This window comes from Scatophagus argus, chromosome 16, assembly GCF_020382885.2.
Source record: "Scatophagus argus isolate fScaArg1 chromosome 16, fScaArg1.pri, whole genome shotgun sequence".
Lineage (NCBI taxonomy): Eukaryota > Metazoa > Chordata > Actinopteri > Scatophagidae > Scatophagus > Scatophagus argus.
Window position 1 is genome coordinate 15,817,772 of NC_058508.1, and position 16,652 is coordinate 15,834,423.

Below are 16,652 nucleotides of genomic sequence, written 5' to 3' on the forward strand. Positions count from 1 at the left end.
CTTTTACATAAAGCAAATTACTTCACAGAGAGATAATGAATTAAAAATAATAATGACTCACTCACTGTATATTTATGCGGAGAAAAGGAAAGTAAGTCTGTCACTCCTTTGTAAAAATAGCAACTATTTAATCTATTTGGAAACCATTTGAGTTCTTTAAAGTAGCATTCTTTTTCTCATATTTGTTGATTTTTATTTATTTATTTTTGCTTTAAAATATCATTAGTTTATGTCAGTGTTAATTTCACAATTTAATGGCTACTCAATAAGGACACCATCAGAATTTAGATTGGTTCCATTAAACCTTGTTTTCTTTTTTTTAATCTAATCAATTCAATATTCTATTACCTAATATACCTTCTGCACCATAAATAAAATTGCCCATCTACTTACAACCATCTACATCCTTTTGAAAGCAACAGCTGTGGAGAGTGCTGAAATATAAATATGTGAGTGTCATCTGCAAAAAGTGAACAAAAAAAACAACAACAAATGTGTACATAAGAAAACTCCTAAATTGACAAAACCATAAAGGACCCAATGAAACACAGTCTTACAGACATTCATAAATACATGCATCCATATGCAGTCTTACCTTGTACCCATCTTTGACCTCCAGGCTGCGGGAAGTTGACAGGCGTCAGTAATCCCATCACCGTGCGTGCATCAGGGTCAAGGTTCGGCTCCTGGATGACAGATACAATGATACCCAGCTCAGACAACAGAGTAAGTCTCTCTGTTTATATGCTTACACCTGAACTTAAACCTTTTCATGCCCTCCACCCACCTTCATAGTTCAACAAACACGGAGGATAAAGTAGAACCAAAGTCATTGTCAGAAACAGGCCGAATTTTGTCACCAGTTCAATGGAAAAAAATATCCCGCACAGCAATCCTGTCATGATAATTCAGTGACTGATTGACTATTTTGCCTGAGTTGGACTTCTTCTGCACTCAGAAGGAGGAGAGACGGAGAGAGAAATGGGGATGCAAAGTGGAGTCACTGATGGATTGCATCCCTTTTCCTCCTCCGTGTCTTCTTCTGTCACTGATTAATCACTTCATCATCAGTGGAGAAATGAATGAGTTGTTTGGGCTAAAGTTTTCTAAATTACCTGGGTAATTACCAGGAATGTACTGAAATGCTCAGGACCTAGATGATATAGTAATGGCTTCAGCTGATTAGAGATGACATGTGGTCTCGTATGGGGAAAAGGCAATGGTAAAAATAAGAACACAAGGGAGGAAGGAAAGGAAAAGGAATTGTGCTGCTGGATGGATGGGGAAGTTGTTGGAGAGCAACGGAGGAGTGGATTATTAGCCATCTGTAGGGCAGAATGGAAACTGATGAAGTTTAAGAGGAGAGATCATGATGGACTTTTTCATCCCCAGCTTGAATCATAACAGGCTAAATAGATATTGCCAACAGAAAAGGTCAATTTGTGTGATTGAATGTCCCGGTCTTTGTCTTTAATCACCTGACTTGCTGTGATCACATTAGACTTTAAATCAATCACTGATTGCATTAATAGCCAGATACATCAACAATATCTCATCATCACCCACACCAAACATGATAATCATATTTGGGAAATGTCATTGTGACTGAGGAACCAAATGGAAAAAAAAAACAGAAGGGGGAAACAAATAGATGGTCTAGATGTGCAAGAGCTTCAGTCTGGCTCAGTTCCTGTCTCATGTTCTGCTCTAGGGAGTCATTTAGTTGGCAGAGTAGAAACAATGCTTAATGCTCGATAATCTCTCCTTTTTTATAACTCAGCTGCTGTGCCTCACTACCCTTAACTCCTCCCTTACCCTTCCTGCCCTCCCGCTGGGATTGTTGCTTAAGAAAAGTGCTTCTTCTATACCTGGAATGGAGGCGAGATAAAGAGAAAAAGCAGAGCATCACAAGAACAAGAGCTACATCTTAGCAAAGCTCTCCTTGACATGTTAAGGACAGAATAAATATCTAAGCCAACTGCGGTTTAATTGAATCAATTAAAAGCTGAACTCTGCCTTGGTGGAAGCACTGAGAGAATGAAATGTGAGATGCAGAAGCCAGAGAGGGGCCATGTCAGTGGAGAGATCCGCTGAGAGTGCTTGAGGAAAAAGATAGAGCTGCTAAATGGATTGATTTTCTGTAAATGTGGACTGGAAAGGGCAGGGAGCAGAAGCGGTGGTTGACTGCAAAGCACAGGCAACATCTTCACTCCCACACACAGGAGAGATCAATAGTTTTTCACACACACACTGAAGTATGCACAATTACATGCAGGCAAGCGCTCACACTCAAACAAGTGGAGATTCACTGTATACATACAACCTGTTTACTTTGCTCAGGGCATCACCACCGACTATAGAGAAACACTGTTCAGTGTTAATGCAGAGAGGTGTGTCAGGTATAGCACAACAATATTCTCCTTCGACCTTCATCTTCTTTAGTTTGCCCCTTTCCATTGGGATTCAGTTTTTTTCTCTCCACAGGTGTGGTCCATGGATGGCTACTTCAAGGGACGGCGTGTGCTGGAATACCGCACAATGAATGATTTCATGAAAGGCCAGAACTTTGTGCAACACTTGCTGCCTCACCCCTGGGCAGGCACTGGCCATGTGGTCTACAACGGTTCACTGTACTACAACAAGTACCAGAGCAACATCATCATCAAGTACCACTTCCGTTCTCGAAGTGTGCTGGTGCAGCGCAGCCTGAGTGGGGCCGGCTATAACAACACTTTTCCCTACTCCTGGGGTGGCTCTTCTGACATCGACCTCATGGCGGATGAAAATGGCCTCTGGGCTGTTTACACCACCATTCCCAATGCTGGGAACATTGTCATCAGCCGCCTGGAGCCTCAGAGTCTGGAAGTTCTGCAGACTTGGGACACAGGCTTTCCCAAGCGCAGTGCTGGAGAGTCATTCATGATCTGTGGTACGCTTTACGTCACCAACTCCCACCTGGCTGGTGCCAAAATCTACTTTGCCTACTATACCAACACATCAAGCTATGAGTACACAGACATCCCCTTCCACAATCAATACTCCCACATCTCAATGATGGACTACAACCCCAGGGAGAGGGTCCTGTACACCTGGAACAATGGACACCAGGTGCTCTACAATGTCACACTGTTCCAGGTTATTAAAACTTCTGGGGACTGAGAGCCCTCAGACTGACCCACTCAAATAACGCTGTGATCATTGTTGGGGGATTGACAAAAGAGCTGGGTTGAGGTGGGTACAGGTTGTGGGGGTGTGGGTGGGGGACGCGGGGGGAGATGAGGCTTCAGTGTATGGGCATAGGCTTGGATTTTTTTAAAGAATTTCAATCTTCATAGAGTGCTATTATTCACATTCTCAAAAAAAAAACAAACGAAAACCACCACCCCGACAGCAACGTCGGTAAACATACAAAGACTGAACGCTTCTCTTTCTGTTTTCTTTCTGTGATGAGTAAGCATGGTTCTTTTTATTTGTGATGAGAAATAAATATCAAACTTTACTATTTATGACTTTGTATTTCATTGTCACTCTCGTTTCAAATAGACTTTCACTGTATTTTGGAGGGGTGAACAATAAAGGAGAAACTCTTAGCATTGTTGTAAAAAAAAAACATGGCTTCAATCTTGAATGTGTGTGTTTCAATTGTTGGAAGAAAAGGTACAACATTTTTTTTTTGTGATTCTTTTATTTCTTCTTGAATGACAGGGGACATGCAAAAATGTATTCCTTGTTATTCACTGAGAAACACAAAAAAAATCACAAAAAGCTGAGAAACACAAAAAATTAAAGCTATGAAAATCTTAAAAGTCTGAATATGTTAAATGTCAAAATTTCAAAACAATTAAAATCCTAGAATAACGGTATCTATCTTGCTGATACTTATTATTATTGACAGCATGTAAATACTGACGAGGAAGTCTCTCAGGTGACATTAAAGCAAAACATCTTTAAAAATCCATCTTAAAAAAGGAAGTACATTGTGATAAATGGTATACTCCCATAGACTCTGAGCGTTAAACTTCACCCCAACAGCCCTGGCTCGCATCATTTTTTTCAAGGTGAACTGAAAGTGAAAGCAAAACATTTGGAGCAGGTGGTGGTTGCGGAAGGTTGAGAAGCAGAGACAGGGAACGAGAGATGAAATGTAAAAGGAATTTTAAGAGCATTTAAATTTGAGTATAGAAATGGGGCTTCATGATTACTGTTGCTTGTCAAGCTCCAGTCTGCTTTAATCTTGTTTTTCGCTCACAGGTGCCTTCTGCAGAGAAAGGTTCAGGCACAAGGCACACGGTGTGATACTGCTCACGTGAAAGCCTCTAAATGCAAACCTTACATTATTTTTATTTTTTGTTTTTTGTTATTGAAAATGATACTGAAGTCACATTGGTATTCTTTTCCATATAGAGGACACTTTCACAAAAAGGTAACAGCACACTGTGCAGTTATTTTACTCCTTTCATTTATAATGCAAGCGAGGGTGCCTTCCTTTCTTTGGCTGCGGTGGACACAGAAGACAAATAAAAAAAATGGGAGGTTCCACTTCTCTTTTTGTGAGTAACCATGGTGATCCTATTCATCCTGCATGACCTTTCTATCAATAAAGTGCTGTGCTGAAGAGAACTCTGATGAGTTCATACACAGCAGTAGCTGACATTTAAAGCACAATACAATAAACAACAATACATCCAGAGCATCCAACAGTCACTGCTGTAGTGCAGTATAAACTACCCTGCAGAGGGAGAATAAGTGTTGCAGAGCCACTATAATAAATTTAGATACAGATGGTAACCGGTTACCAAAAGAAGCTGATAAATGGTTAACTCTGGTAAACTGCATTTATACCTGAACAAAAGCAAGAGAAGTCAGATCCAACTCAGCATCTTCTCTCTGTTCACTGTCTAACTTAGAGAAAAAAGGTTACTTATTGTTAAAAAATAGTGCTTCACAGATCATTTTTTAATAAAGTTTAGAGCTGACAGTCCCATCAAAACACAAAGGTATTTAATGTTAGGCATGACTGACTAAAATGGACTTACACCTTCCAGCCAAGAAACATTTCCCCTTAGGAGAGAGCAGGGAAGAAAATTGTGACTGCACGCAGATAATGCAATCTCTGCGATTCAAAAAGAAAATAAAGTCAACAGACTGGATAGATGCATTCCTCTGAGAAATGTGAAAGAAACATCTATACAGTCATGTCTGTATTTTACTTTTTTTTTTTTTTTACTTAAGACCTGCAAGAAGAAATACAGCTAATATCTATTTTTTAATGTATTTGAACATACTTCCACTCTCCTGCTCAGTCAGATTTCTTGAGCAATACTGTCTCTTCCCTTTAAATAAATTTTTCTTGCAAATTCACACGTTGAGAGAAAAATGGAAAATAAAATGCCGATACCAAGTAATGCCGGTAGTAATCATAAGAAGTCTTGTTGACAACTTTTCTCATAAATAAAATCAATTAGTGGGAGCGTTTGCTGCCAGCAGCATAGCCCATTGCCTCCAGCACTTCAGAGGGAAACATTAGCTCTGTAAGCACAAGTGTGCTGTTGTGCCAACTAACACTCAGAGCCAAGTGCTAGTAGTGATAATAGTGATAAAGATCGGGGGCATGACCAACAGCATCAAATTATTATGGGTGTCCCCATATGAGCGTTGTATCATTGTCAGGATAGGTCATCTCCAGTTAAGACCCACTTGTCATACACAATCCTTTCCGCAGAGCAACAGCACTAATGCGTCTTCTTTGCTCAATTTCATCTTCTAACAAAAATGAATGTTATGATTCATTGGCCTAAACTCACTAAGCTGGTTTAGACAGTGGACACGGAAAATCGTTCAAAGCTAAACATTGCACATAGTGGAGCCTTATCTGAAAAATAGTCCAGCGAAGCAACCTTCTGGTTTGTCTATATATTTTGGAGGTCTTACTGGGTGTTTCCCAAGCAGCAATGAGTGCAAGCTGAGTAGAGGCAAAGTTTTCCTCAAACACATCAAGCTCATTTTATTTAAAGTCTTTTTACGCATGAGGTTGTATAAATGCAAGGCCATAAAAATGCAAATTCTAAATAATTCCACAGCATTTGGATACATGCAGACACTGACTATATTCAGAAGTTAAATAGTATTTTTTTTTTATCAGCACTGTCAACTGAGAGGATGGATGAAAAGTCTGGAGAAAAATTCAATATGATGCAACACTTTGAGCACAAAAATAGTTGCTAATAAAACACAGGCATGATTAGTTATTGGTTTTGTGCCCCATAGCACCTGATTGATGTTGCAGCCCAGTCATTTCAATCTGTGTACAAATAACACAACTTCAGTCTCTCAAATTCTTTGTAGTGCACACACTGACCTCCAAACTACCAACCTGAACAAACTGTAGCCATTAGGTTTTGTAGTCATTAATACCAATCATCTGCCTGTTGATCTCAACATCTGCCTATGAGTGCAACAGAAGTTCAAGGGGAATTTTTGGTATTTTTAAACATTTAATCTTTTGGGGCAAGACAGACCATCAAAATTATGTCCACTGAAACGGCTTTTTTTCACCACTCACAGGCTGAAATTATAACTAAGTGCCTGGTAACATTATGGAAATGATTCTCACTGTTCCAAACAGATTCCTACTCTTTTGTTAAAGAGTAAAATATCTTCAAAAAAAAAAAAAAACAGAAACACGTCTCAGTCAAGGAGATATCTTATTCTGAAATCTTGCAAGAGGTGAGTTGTTGAAGACGGCAGTGGAAACACGAGTCAGAGCTGGAGAGAGGAGCTTAGAGTTTACTAAGGAGAACTGCCAGCAAAACAAGTATTTCCAAAGTCATGACTGAATATTTAGCTGATTTTTAGAATCTAGATGAGGCAACATCTCATCTCAGAGCAAAGTGAATCAGGATTTCCTCATGAGATGTGCCTGATTTGCAAAGTTCTCACCCAGACGGTATCTGCTCAGAAGTACGAAATTTGTATGCAGATCTGTCACAAAGATGCTTTTGAAAAAGGCAGGTGGACATTTTGTATACAAAAACATGAGGGCTCTCAGCGGTGCAGATTAATAAATATTCACATCCTGGATTAAAAGCAAGTTAAATTTGTAAGAGAATCGAAGGGGATCTTTATGTATTTGATGCAAAGGAGTATATAATAATGCATAAAATTAATGCAGTACCTGGAGACAGTTCCAAGTCCATGTTTCCAAGACTTTCCCACAATGACAGAGAATAGTTGATGTAATAAATATCCATTCCTGGCTCTCTGAAACAGGTAGTACATAAGAGAGTATATAGTATACTATAAAGCAATTCAATTTAGAGCTACACTGTTTGCCATGCTTGGTCGAACGTGAAAGAAGCTGCAACCCTTGAAAGACCTGCAGCCATGTACATTTTTCTTTGGTGTGGGGGTCTGCAGTGACTTTGCCAGAACATTTCCTTCATGCAAAGATGTGCAGGTCCCCAGGGGAAACAATACAAAAAAAAAAAACAACTTAAAAATTCAAGCTGGTCTGAATAATAAGTAACCAGTGCAGAATTGTTTTATTTGAAGGATGTATAAACACCTAGAGAAATCTCTAAGTGTGAGCACCTTGCATTAATGCAGAGCAGAAATCCAAAAGGAACAATAAACCACTTAGCAGCACTGGAAACTTGATTTCCTTAAAGTGGCTATAAGCACGCATCCTCGCATGCACTTGAATGGATTGAGTGCAGGTATGGCAGCGATAGAATAGGTTTGATAGAGTGCACAGGAGGTGAGGCTCATACGCAGGAACTGAGATAGAGACAGCAGCTGAAGAAGAAGCAAAGCCCAGTTCCCAATTTACCAGTCAGAACATCCTCGCTTTCTTTTGATGGAAAAACAATCATCTGTGTGCAGCTGTTCTTGACATACTCCTCTTTGATTAAATTATGGAGTACACGCATAGTGGATTTGCTTTCTGTTGCTTCAGTCTGTGTGTTAAGTTTCGTCTACATGACAAGGCTCACAAGTGATCCCTCTCTTGTTTCGTATGCCACCTGATTCACTACTTCATTCATTCTTCATCAGCTTCCTCATTAACTTGGAACAACTTCTCTCCTCCAGATTCACAACAAACAAACTTCTTCTCAACTCCCTGCCCCTTGAGGTGACACATTTTGATTGTTTGTTCCTTTGTGATTAAATATAAGTTGCATTTGCTTTTTATTTTATTTTATATTCATGTTTTAACTGAAGGAGTAAGGAGTAAAATAATATAACGGGTCATTAAGAGAGGAGGTAATTTTACTCCACTTAAATCCTCAGAGAACCATGCACATTTATTGGCTCTTTAATTGTGTTTGGAGCTTACACTGATTCAGCACCCGCATCCTTAATCTCATTTGGTACTGTTTTGTGAAGGACAGTAAAAAAAAAAAAAAAAAAAAAACAATCTGGGCTGCAAGCAGTGATTCGGTTTTATAACCCTGATGTCCTGACATCGCACACCTCACTGAGGCAGTAAAGATTCACCATGAAACATTGAACAGCATGCTCCCCTGGATGCCACTCCTTTTTTCTGTAATTACAGTAAGACGCTGATGGAGAGAACAAATGACGGCTTAGCTCTGGTGCATGAGGGGTGAAGATACTTAAATTCAAATATCACAATATAGCCGCAAGCAGAGCAATAAGAGTCTAAGACTAATTGCAAAAGTCAATATAAATGAAAATTACTTTTAGAATAAGAATATTGAGAAACAAGAAAGATGCTTTAAGATGGGAAGAAATTTGTACCTTGAAATCCCTTGAGATAAATGACTTAATTATGAATTAAACACTGATGAACCCTCACAGCAGATTTTACCATATAAACATTTTTATTGTTGCAACTGTGTGGCTTAAAGCAGGATCGCTTGTCAGGTCAACCAGATTGGGTTATAATAGTCAATTCTGCAACGTGTTCATGAGGACAGTTTAGTGTTTTGTATTTTCTTTTATGAGCCAGTTAGTATTGAATATGAAAAAGCAAGGATCTAGTAACAAATAGAGTGAAGAATTCAGATGTTTTATGGGGGACCAGGTCATTTGCAGTTGGTCACAGTTTCATCTAATTTCAACACGAAATACATTTGTGTGGGGAACTTGTACTTGAAAAGTTTTTGATATTGAGTCGAAAAATTATTCACGCAGGAAACAGGTCATCCCTCCAAAACTTTGACAACCCGTAATGAAACCATTCAAACCATACAGCAGAAATACTAATCTATTGGAAATGGACTGGGCCTATGCAAAGGGTGGCTCATAATTCAGGGCTTATGGACCAAAATTCAAATTGAACTATTTCAGCACACTGTCAGACCAATGAGTTACATCTGTATATTTTCCAGGGTGTATATAATTAAAATCACAAAACAACCTAAACAAAACTTTCCTTCTAGCCTAGCAAAGATCTAGAAAGATCTAGCAAAGATACTGTACAAAAGCAACATTACCGACACACGTGTAGTGGTGGGGAAGTGGATGATCTGGTCTTTGCCACAAAATCTTTAGCCAACATGGTGGTCTTATGATTAAGTGAACAACTTAAAGAAGCTGGACAGGCGGCTAAACTGATGTGAAGTGTAATACAGGAAAACTAGAGAATTTTACCAGTGGAATTCAATACCACGCACAGTCAGACTGGCCATTGGAGCTCCATCAGGGCTGCAGTCTGGGTCAAAAAGTCCAGGGCCATTTTTCATCCCCAGTCTGTCCCTGATGACATTCATCATCTGACGAATCGCTCTTGTGTGGTCACACTACATTAAATAGCGGCAATCCATCTTGTTGTCGGCTGGTTAGTTTCGCTTGAGTGAATTAACTAGTCAGCTAACATTGACACCATCCATCCAGTGGTACATTGATAAACTTTCAATAAATGTAAACAGTTTAAATTCATGTTCACACAAGGCACCCCTACATATGCGCCACTAAAAGATTATTCTAATATTTAGGAAACTTATAACCCCGAGTTTACTTTCCTCACTGAGCTGGATGAAAATGAAAAGACTCCGCTGATCAAAGCTCAGCTCCGGGAAGGGAAGAGATGTGGCACAAGATGAGGCTGCTGAGAGGAAAAAGAAAGAGAGAGGGTGATGGAGATGATAGAGGAAGAGCAGATACTGCCTACTGAGCAAAGCATAGGATCAGCATTGGGCCCTTGTGCAGTTCAACACGAACAAAAACTGACCTGATCCAAATCAAACAATTAAATTACCACAGAGACATACTGTATGTGTTCTATGGTGACTACAGCAGAATCTATAGGTTCAAATTAATATACAACAGCTGGTGTCATTTTAGTATAATAATAAAGTTTAATTATGTAAATATGTTATTGTATAACACACATTTCTGTAATTCAGATCCTAAATGACGCAAATGCAAACACAGAGGTGAAATAAACAAGGTGTAAATAATTTTACCAAATTATTTTGACACATTTGGCAAGAGAGACAAGTGGAGAGTCGCAGAGTTCTGGTCATGATTAGATTTTAATGGCGTATTACTTGAACACTTTAATAAAACATTGTAAACATTCATTCTTCTGTCTTTCCAGACTGTAGTATGGTTCATCCATAGCAACATTTAATCTGATTATCATGTATTATGCCCACTGACATTGTTTTAAAGTCACTGGTATCCAATTTTTGGATTTTCTTTTTTTAATTTGTTTGCACGTCCCGATTTCCACTAGTTTTTGGACATCATTATTTCTAAAAGCCCTGCGTATGGTCTTGATGGGGTATTACATTATGTGATGGAACCCGTTACTCTTTGGCCAGTCATTAAGGATAGAAGTGAGAATGTAATAAGACTTTTGTTGATCAACATGGTCAGCTGGTGTTGATGAAAATGCTACAACATATAATAAGATCTGTCCTTCTTTTAAGAGAAATACTTTGAACTCACACTCCTTTCAGCCCTTTCAGCTCTAATGACTCATACTTTACTTTACTGCAAAGTGAATGCATTCATTTGCAGAATGAGCAAGAAAGATCTAAATTGGCTTCAAGCACATTTCCTCCATGCTTACCACTACCACAGGATGTGCCCTTTGTCTTTCCCCTTTGGACATTTCAGCTAGGGACGCAGTTAATTACACCATTTGCATACAGCATGGAGTTAAGTTTGAAAGCATTTCTCTTTGCCCATCCATGCAAGCGTGAGTAAGAATTGAAAACATGTGAAACATCAACCAAACCCACCAGTTCATGCTAACAGTATATGCTGACTGACCTGAGGAAAGTGATGAGTGGCAACTGCTTGGCTTAGCAAAAATGAGGCAGATCGTCTGTGATGGAAATTTTGCACTGTACTTGATTTATTGTGAATATGTGTACAACAGTCACAACAGTCATCTTGATATTCTCCTTGAGGCATATATTTCAAGATAAATATTAATGTGCAAATAATATTGCTTGAGACATTATGAGTCCCCTTTAACTGATGTTGCAGCGCAGTTATGACAATGAGGACAATCAAGCTCGTACATTTTGAGACAAGATTGGACTGGAGAATCAGCTCAACATAACAGCAGCCTTTCTCAAGTTCGGGCTATTTGAAAGCAGCCATCACAAACAGTGAATTCACTGTGGCAGCAGAGAAAATTTTACAGTCTCTTTTTGTTTGTTCGTTTGTTTATTTTGTTTTGCGTTTCTTTTTTCGCAAACACTTTTGTGTTGTGTCGCATTATGTTTTGCCCTCAATCACAATAGTTCTTCCATTCTTATTATTATTATCCTTAGGAACATTTAGTGTGTCGGTCCAACACGGTCATAACATACTGTCAGTTTAGAGGAAATGCCCTGCACGTACAAAAAGGACAGACAATGCAAAACTTTCCATTATGTGTCACTTCTCTTTGCTCCTTTCTAAAGGCTGAGCTCTGATGGTATACATCCACTGCCTGTGAGCACAGCTGTTCTGTCTGGCTGTGTTGGATGAAGTTGTGACTGTGGATATGATTACTGCTGGGAGCTACATCTGTGGTTGACACTGTGCCACTGTATATATGGCTGTGGTGGCTGTTCTGTGACGGCTGTTTACTGCTCCTACTAACATTAGCCAAGAATGTATCGTTAAGCAACACGGGACAATACAGCTCAGTCTTTCTCTGTGGATGAGAGGGAATGCAAAACTTAATGCGAGGGGATGTAAATAATATCGCAAGTACAGCAATGTAGGCTCTGACTTTGTGTACACCACATTCACACCGTTAAAGGCGCTGAAGGGGAGTTACCTCCAAGATTGGGACTACAAGAAACCCACCCAACTGATAATGGATTTAAATAAATACTGTTAGCAGAACAGCTTGTGTACTTGGCAGTATTCATAATCCTGAAAAAAGTACACCAACACTTTATCCCAGAAAAACTTCACTTAATCTAGTTTGTTAGTATTTGTCATAATTTTAAGGCTAACATTTCAAATTAATAAAGTGTTTAAGACTGAAGAATTTGATGGAGATGTCTGTCATGTCATGTCATGTCATGTCATGGCACGGTGCAGGGATATGAAACTGAACACTCCCAGCATTAGAAATTCAGCATGGATCACAAGCAGCAATGGAATATAAGAAATTCAAATCTGGCACTCTAAATTATAAAGTTCAGGCGAGTGAAGTGAGGGGTTGTGAGGGAGAGAGACAGAGTGACAGACAAAGTGAAATCCAGCTTAGGTGAGAAGACTGTCAGATCACAGGCCTTCTCTACTGTATGTCAGGGAGGGAAGGTGCTGCTCTCTTCCCCCCCGAAGATCAAACGAGATTAGGGAGGCTCTGAGAAGAGAGAGAACTTTTTTTTCTTTTCTTCTGTCCTCTCTCTATTCTGTGACAAAACGAGGAAGTTTTCAAAAGAGGAAAAAAAAGTGCTCTGTCAGAAAACACCAGGGGCAGCGACCCTGGGAAAGGCAACAGGAAGAAGCTGGTTTCACAGACCTGGAGTGCCATGTGACTTTTACACAGAAATAATTGCATCAAAATCAAAGGGCCGACTCTCCTAGGACACCTCTACAGTGTTTGAACTACAGCGTTGTTCTGGTGGGGGGACGGCACAACTTTGGAACTGTTGTAGACTACAGCTGCCTTACATGGCTTTCTCACCTGAGTCTCCAGATGATTTCATGACTTCACATGAGACGAGCCCATCTGATCCAACATCACAGTAACACAATAATTACACAAGGTGCACAGCCAAACGCTATTGTCTGCAGACACTGAAACGAAGAGCCACATGTGTATGCATTTCCAGCAAAACTAGCACACTACAACTAACACAAATAAAGTTTAGAACACATGACCTCATCAGTGCAGACCACAGTGGTTATGTTTTATGCAGAACTAAATCAATAGAAGTAATCAGTCTGATTTCAGGAAAGAGGGAAAGAATCTTCATTGGTCAACATGGTACCTACCATTAAATAAATATAAATATATATATTTTGTGAAGAACTGATAAAAGAATATAAATAATTGGGTTCATTTCAGGAGAAAGTGATCATCGTTGGAGTTGCAATAATGCAAAATTATTTTTCTTCACATTATGAACTCATGTGCCAAAACAAAGAAAACATTAAATTTCAAAATGTGCAATTTTCAGTTCCATCATACGCAAGAAAATTTTAGTCTTAAAATTTAGTCTTTTGCATATCCATCCATTTTCTATACTGCTTATCCATCGGGGTCGCGGCGCAGCTGAAGCCTATCCCTATCGGTTCACCCTGGACTGGTCGCCAGTCAATCGCAGGGCTGACACACAAAGACAGACAACCACACACTCACACTCCTAGGGACAATGTAGAGTAGTCAATTAACCTAACGTGCATGTCTTTGGGACTGTGGGAGGAAGCTGGAGTACCCGGAGAAAACCCAAAGGGGCACAGGGAGAACATGCAAACTTCTCACAGAAGGACCCAGACTGGGATTCAAACCTGGAACCCTCTTGATATGAGGCGACAGTGCTAACCACCGCACCACCGAGCCGCCCACTTTTGCATATCTTCCTCAGAAAAGGATATCAATTTTATGTTCCTTTTTTATTCATTCAGTACTGCAGAATGTGTTATATGTTACATCTGCTTCAGTACCTGTTGTTTAGGCAGTATGCATCTGCTTGTTTGTAAGATTACTGGCGCTACGCTCAGAATAAAGACATGGGCAGGAGTTCGATTACTTTTTTTTCCTAATCTCATGCCATCAGTGTAGTCATAAAAATGTTACTGGTAATAAAATTATTTTAAATTGATTACAGTGTTTTGTGATTCCTCTAAACCTGAATTGATATTACTTTTACAGTATAACTCAGGCTTTAAATACTGCATCCCTCTCTGCCTTGAGACATGTGTGAGCTCAAATTGCTCCCATAAAGCTGTTGTATAATTCATGCCTATAGAATACATATTCTGTTTTATCCATCACATAAATCTTCATCATGCCCACACATTCAAAAAATGATTTCACCATACCCTTACACATGCATTTAAACATATTGGGGCTCGACATTTAATAAGGGTTTAGCTATTCATTTATGTGGGAAAGCACAAAAGCCTCCAAGTGAAATTACTGTAGAAAGAAATCCATGAGGGTGGATTTGTATTGGTGTGATTATTTTTCTTCAGCTTGCATTAGGGAGAAAAATCCCACCTCTAGTCTTTTGGGTGAGCAGGGACATACCTTTTAAATAAATATGCAGAAGCATTAAAAAGTTTTCACCAGGGAAATTCTGCCTTTTCTTGCCTCCACTGCGACGTGACAGGGACCCACCCCCATCACCTCCAGAGCAACACAAAGTAAAGGTAATTAAAAACAGTCGCCTCAGCCCCAGCCGTCCATAAACATCGCAGGCTGCATGCACTATGCTACATTAATATGCAAATTGGAGTTAGGGCTGTGATCACAGCGCTTGACTGATCCAGTTATTAAATTAATTTCCCCAAAATAAGCGGCAGTAGCTGCTGAGGTAGTCGATGGGTTCCCCCTTTATCTGCACATATTAATGAGCCTTCATCAATTTTACATTCATCACAGCATGAAGATGGAGGGGACGGTGCATGCTGGCACAGCCACCCCTGTGGCAGGCCACCCCGTTCAGCAGTCACACACATTCTCAGGGTCGTCCATCACTAGAGCAAATCTGCAAACACAGAGGGGCCAGGATCTCCACATAATCTTGGTGCCCTCCCTCCCTCACAGGCCCAATCTGTCCAATGGACGGGTACACGCTGGGATACCATGATCGAGTTGTTGCAGTGACAGCAACAGGTGATGTCACACAGCAGTGAAAATGCTGCAGTCTCCAAGGAGCAGTACTGTCAAATCACTGAACGTCGGAGAGAGTAGGAGACTGCAATTCAGCGTGAATTAGGCACTTACACACACAAAGAAACTGTTTAGGTTATCATCAGCGCAATGTGAGAATGGGTACTGACCCACACAAGGAGAAAAGTAGTCCCACTGGTAAGGCAGTGGCAGCTGGAAAAAGAAAATTAAAACAACACGCCGCTGTTACATTTTGTTGACAAATTCATGCACACAGACACACTAAATGGCCTACCATCATACCACATCTGTCCACAGTATGAAATTGACTTCCTCTGGTCAAATTAACCAAGAGGAGAGGAAAGCAGCTGAAATGAAGGATTCTGTATGAGGAAAGATTCCACTGTTTTGGTTTCCTTCTTTTCAGTTTTATTTGTATGTTAAGTGACCTTGGGCAAAGTATTGAATGGGGGGGGACATTAGAAAACCAGCAAGCATCGTTACAGCAATTACTTGGAAATCACAGGCCACAGGGAGCAATTATGTGCTTTGTGTTTACAAGCCTGCATAGGAGACCGATGGTGGAAAAGATGGGGATGAGCAGAACTCGAAAAAATTGAGCTCCAGGCAAGTAGGAGAAAGTGAAGCGAGAGTGCAGGATGAGGAGAGGAGACAAAGGAAGAGTAGGGCGAGATGTCGGCAGAGGCGGACGAGAGGGTCGACAGTCATGTTTGTGAGAGGATAAGAGGAGAGCAGGAATGAAGAGAAATTTCAGTGGCAGACAAGTGGCCCCGTAAGTGTAATTGAGTGAACACTAGTGAGGAAAAGTAGTGGAACAAAACAGCCAATAGCTCTTCTCCAGTCTCCAGAGTGTACATTTTCTGCTATAGTGATAACTTGGTTTCTAATACAGCATCTCAGTCCTCTGAGGCATAAATTTCAATGGCTCTGTGTCCCCACTGTCACTGCCCACACTGCCAGATGTGAGCAGTGACGAGCTGGCCTGGCAACACAGAGAGGCTGAGTCTGGGGCTTGGCTGATAAGAGCAAGGTGGAGGAGGTCACCGAGCTCACTGTATTGAGACATAACCGCCGGTCAATTCAATTTCCTTAAGGACACAGGAGTCCAAACCGCAATCAGAACATTTCATATCACATCCAGGCTTCTCTTGCCCTTTTCCCAATCTCATCGGGGGGAGAAAGAGAGGAAAGGTAGAGGAATCAGTGAGAAAAAGCTTGAAGAAAAAAGGCAATAGTTGTCAGGCGATGGCAACTTTGGAGGTTACTGCAATGGCCCAGAAAATTTTAATTTCCTGACAGTGTTATTGTAACCAGTGATTAAGCTTCAGCTGATCTCAAGAGGCACAAGGGGGAGAAACATCAGAGTACA

At 40.2% G+C, this 16,652-nt stretch overlaps 1 protein-coding gene and 1 long non-coding RNA gene across 3 annotated transcripts in view; one reads left to right on the forward strand and one right to left on the reverse strand.

Annotated features, from left to right (window-relative positions):
• olfm2a (olfactomedin 2a) overlaps positions 1–3,229 on the forward strand; it is a 42,183-nt gene extending 38,954 nt beyond the window's left edge. For both annotated transcript variants that reach the window (XM_046414599.1, XM_046414598.1), the window contains exons 5-6: positions 620–726; positions 2,485–3,229. In XM_046414599.1, coding sequence (XP_046270555.1) covers positions 620–726; positions 2,485–3,159 — 782 coding nt within the window. In that variant the 3' untranslated portion in view covers positions 3,160–3,229. The remainder of the gene's footprint in view (positions 1–619; positions 727–2,484) is intronic.
• The window catches only part of LOC124072864, a 47,985-nt gene that overhangs the window by 11,117 nt on the left and 20,216 nt on the right, over positions 1–16,652 (reverse strand). The window contains exon 2 of the long non-coding RNA XR_006845611.1: positions 596–686. This is a non-coding gene — a long non-coding RNA (uncharacterized LOC124072864). The remainder of the gene's footprint in view (positions 1–595; positions 687–16,652) is intronic.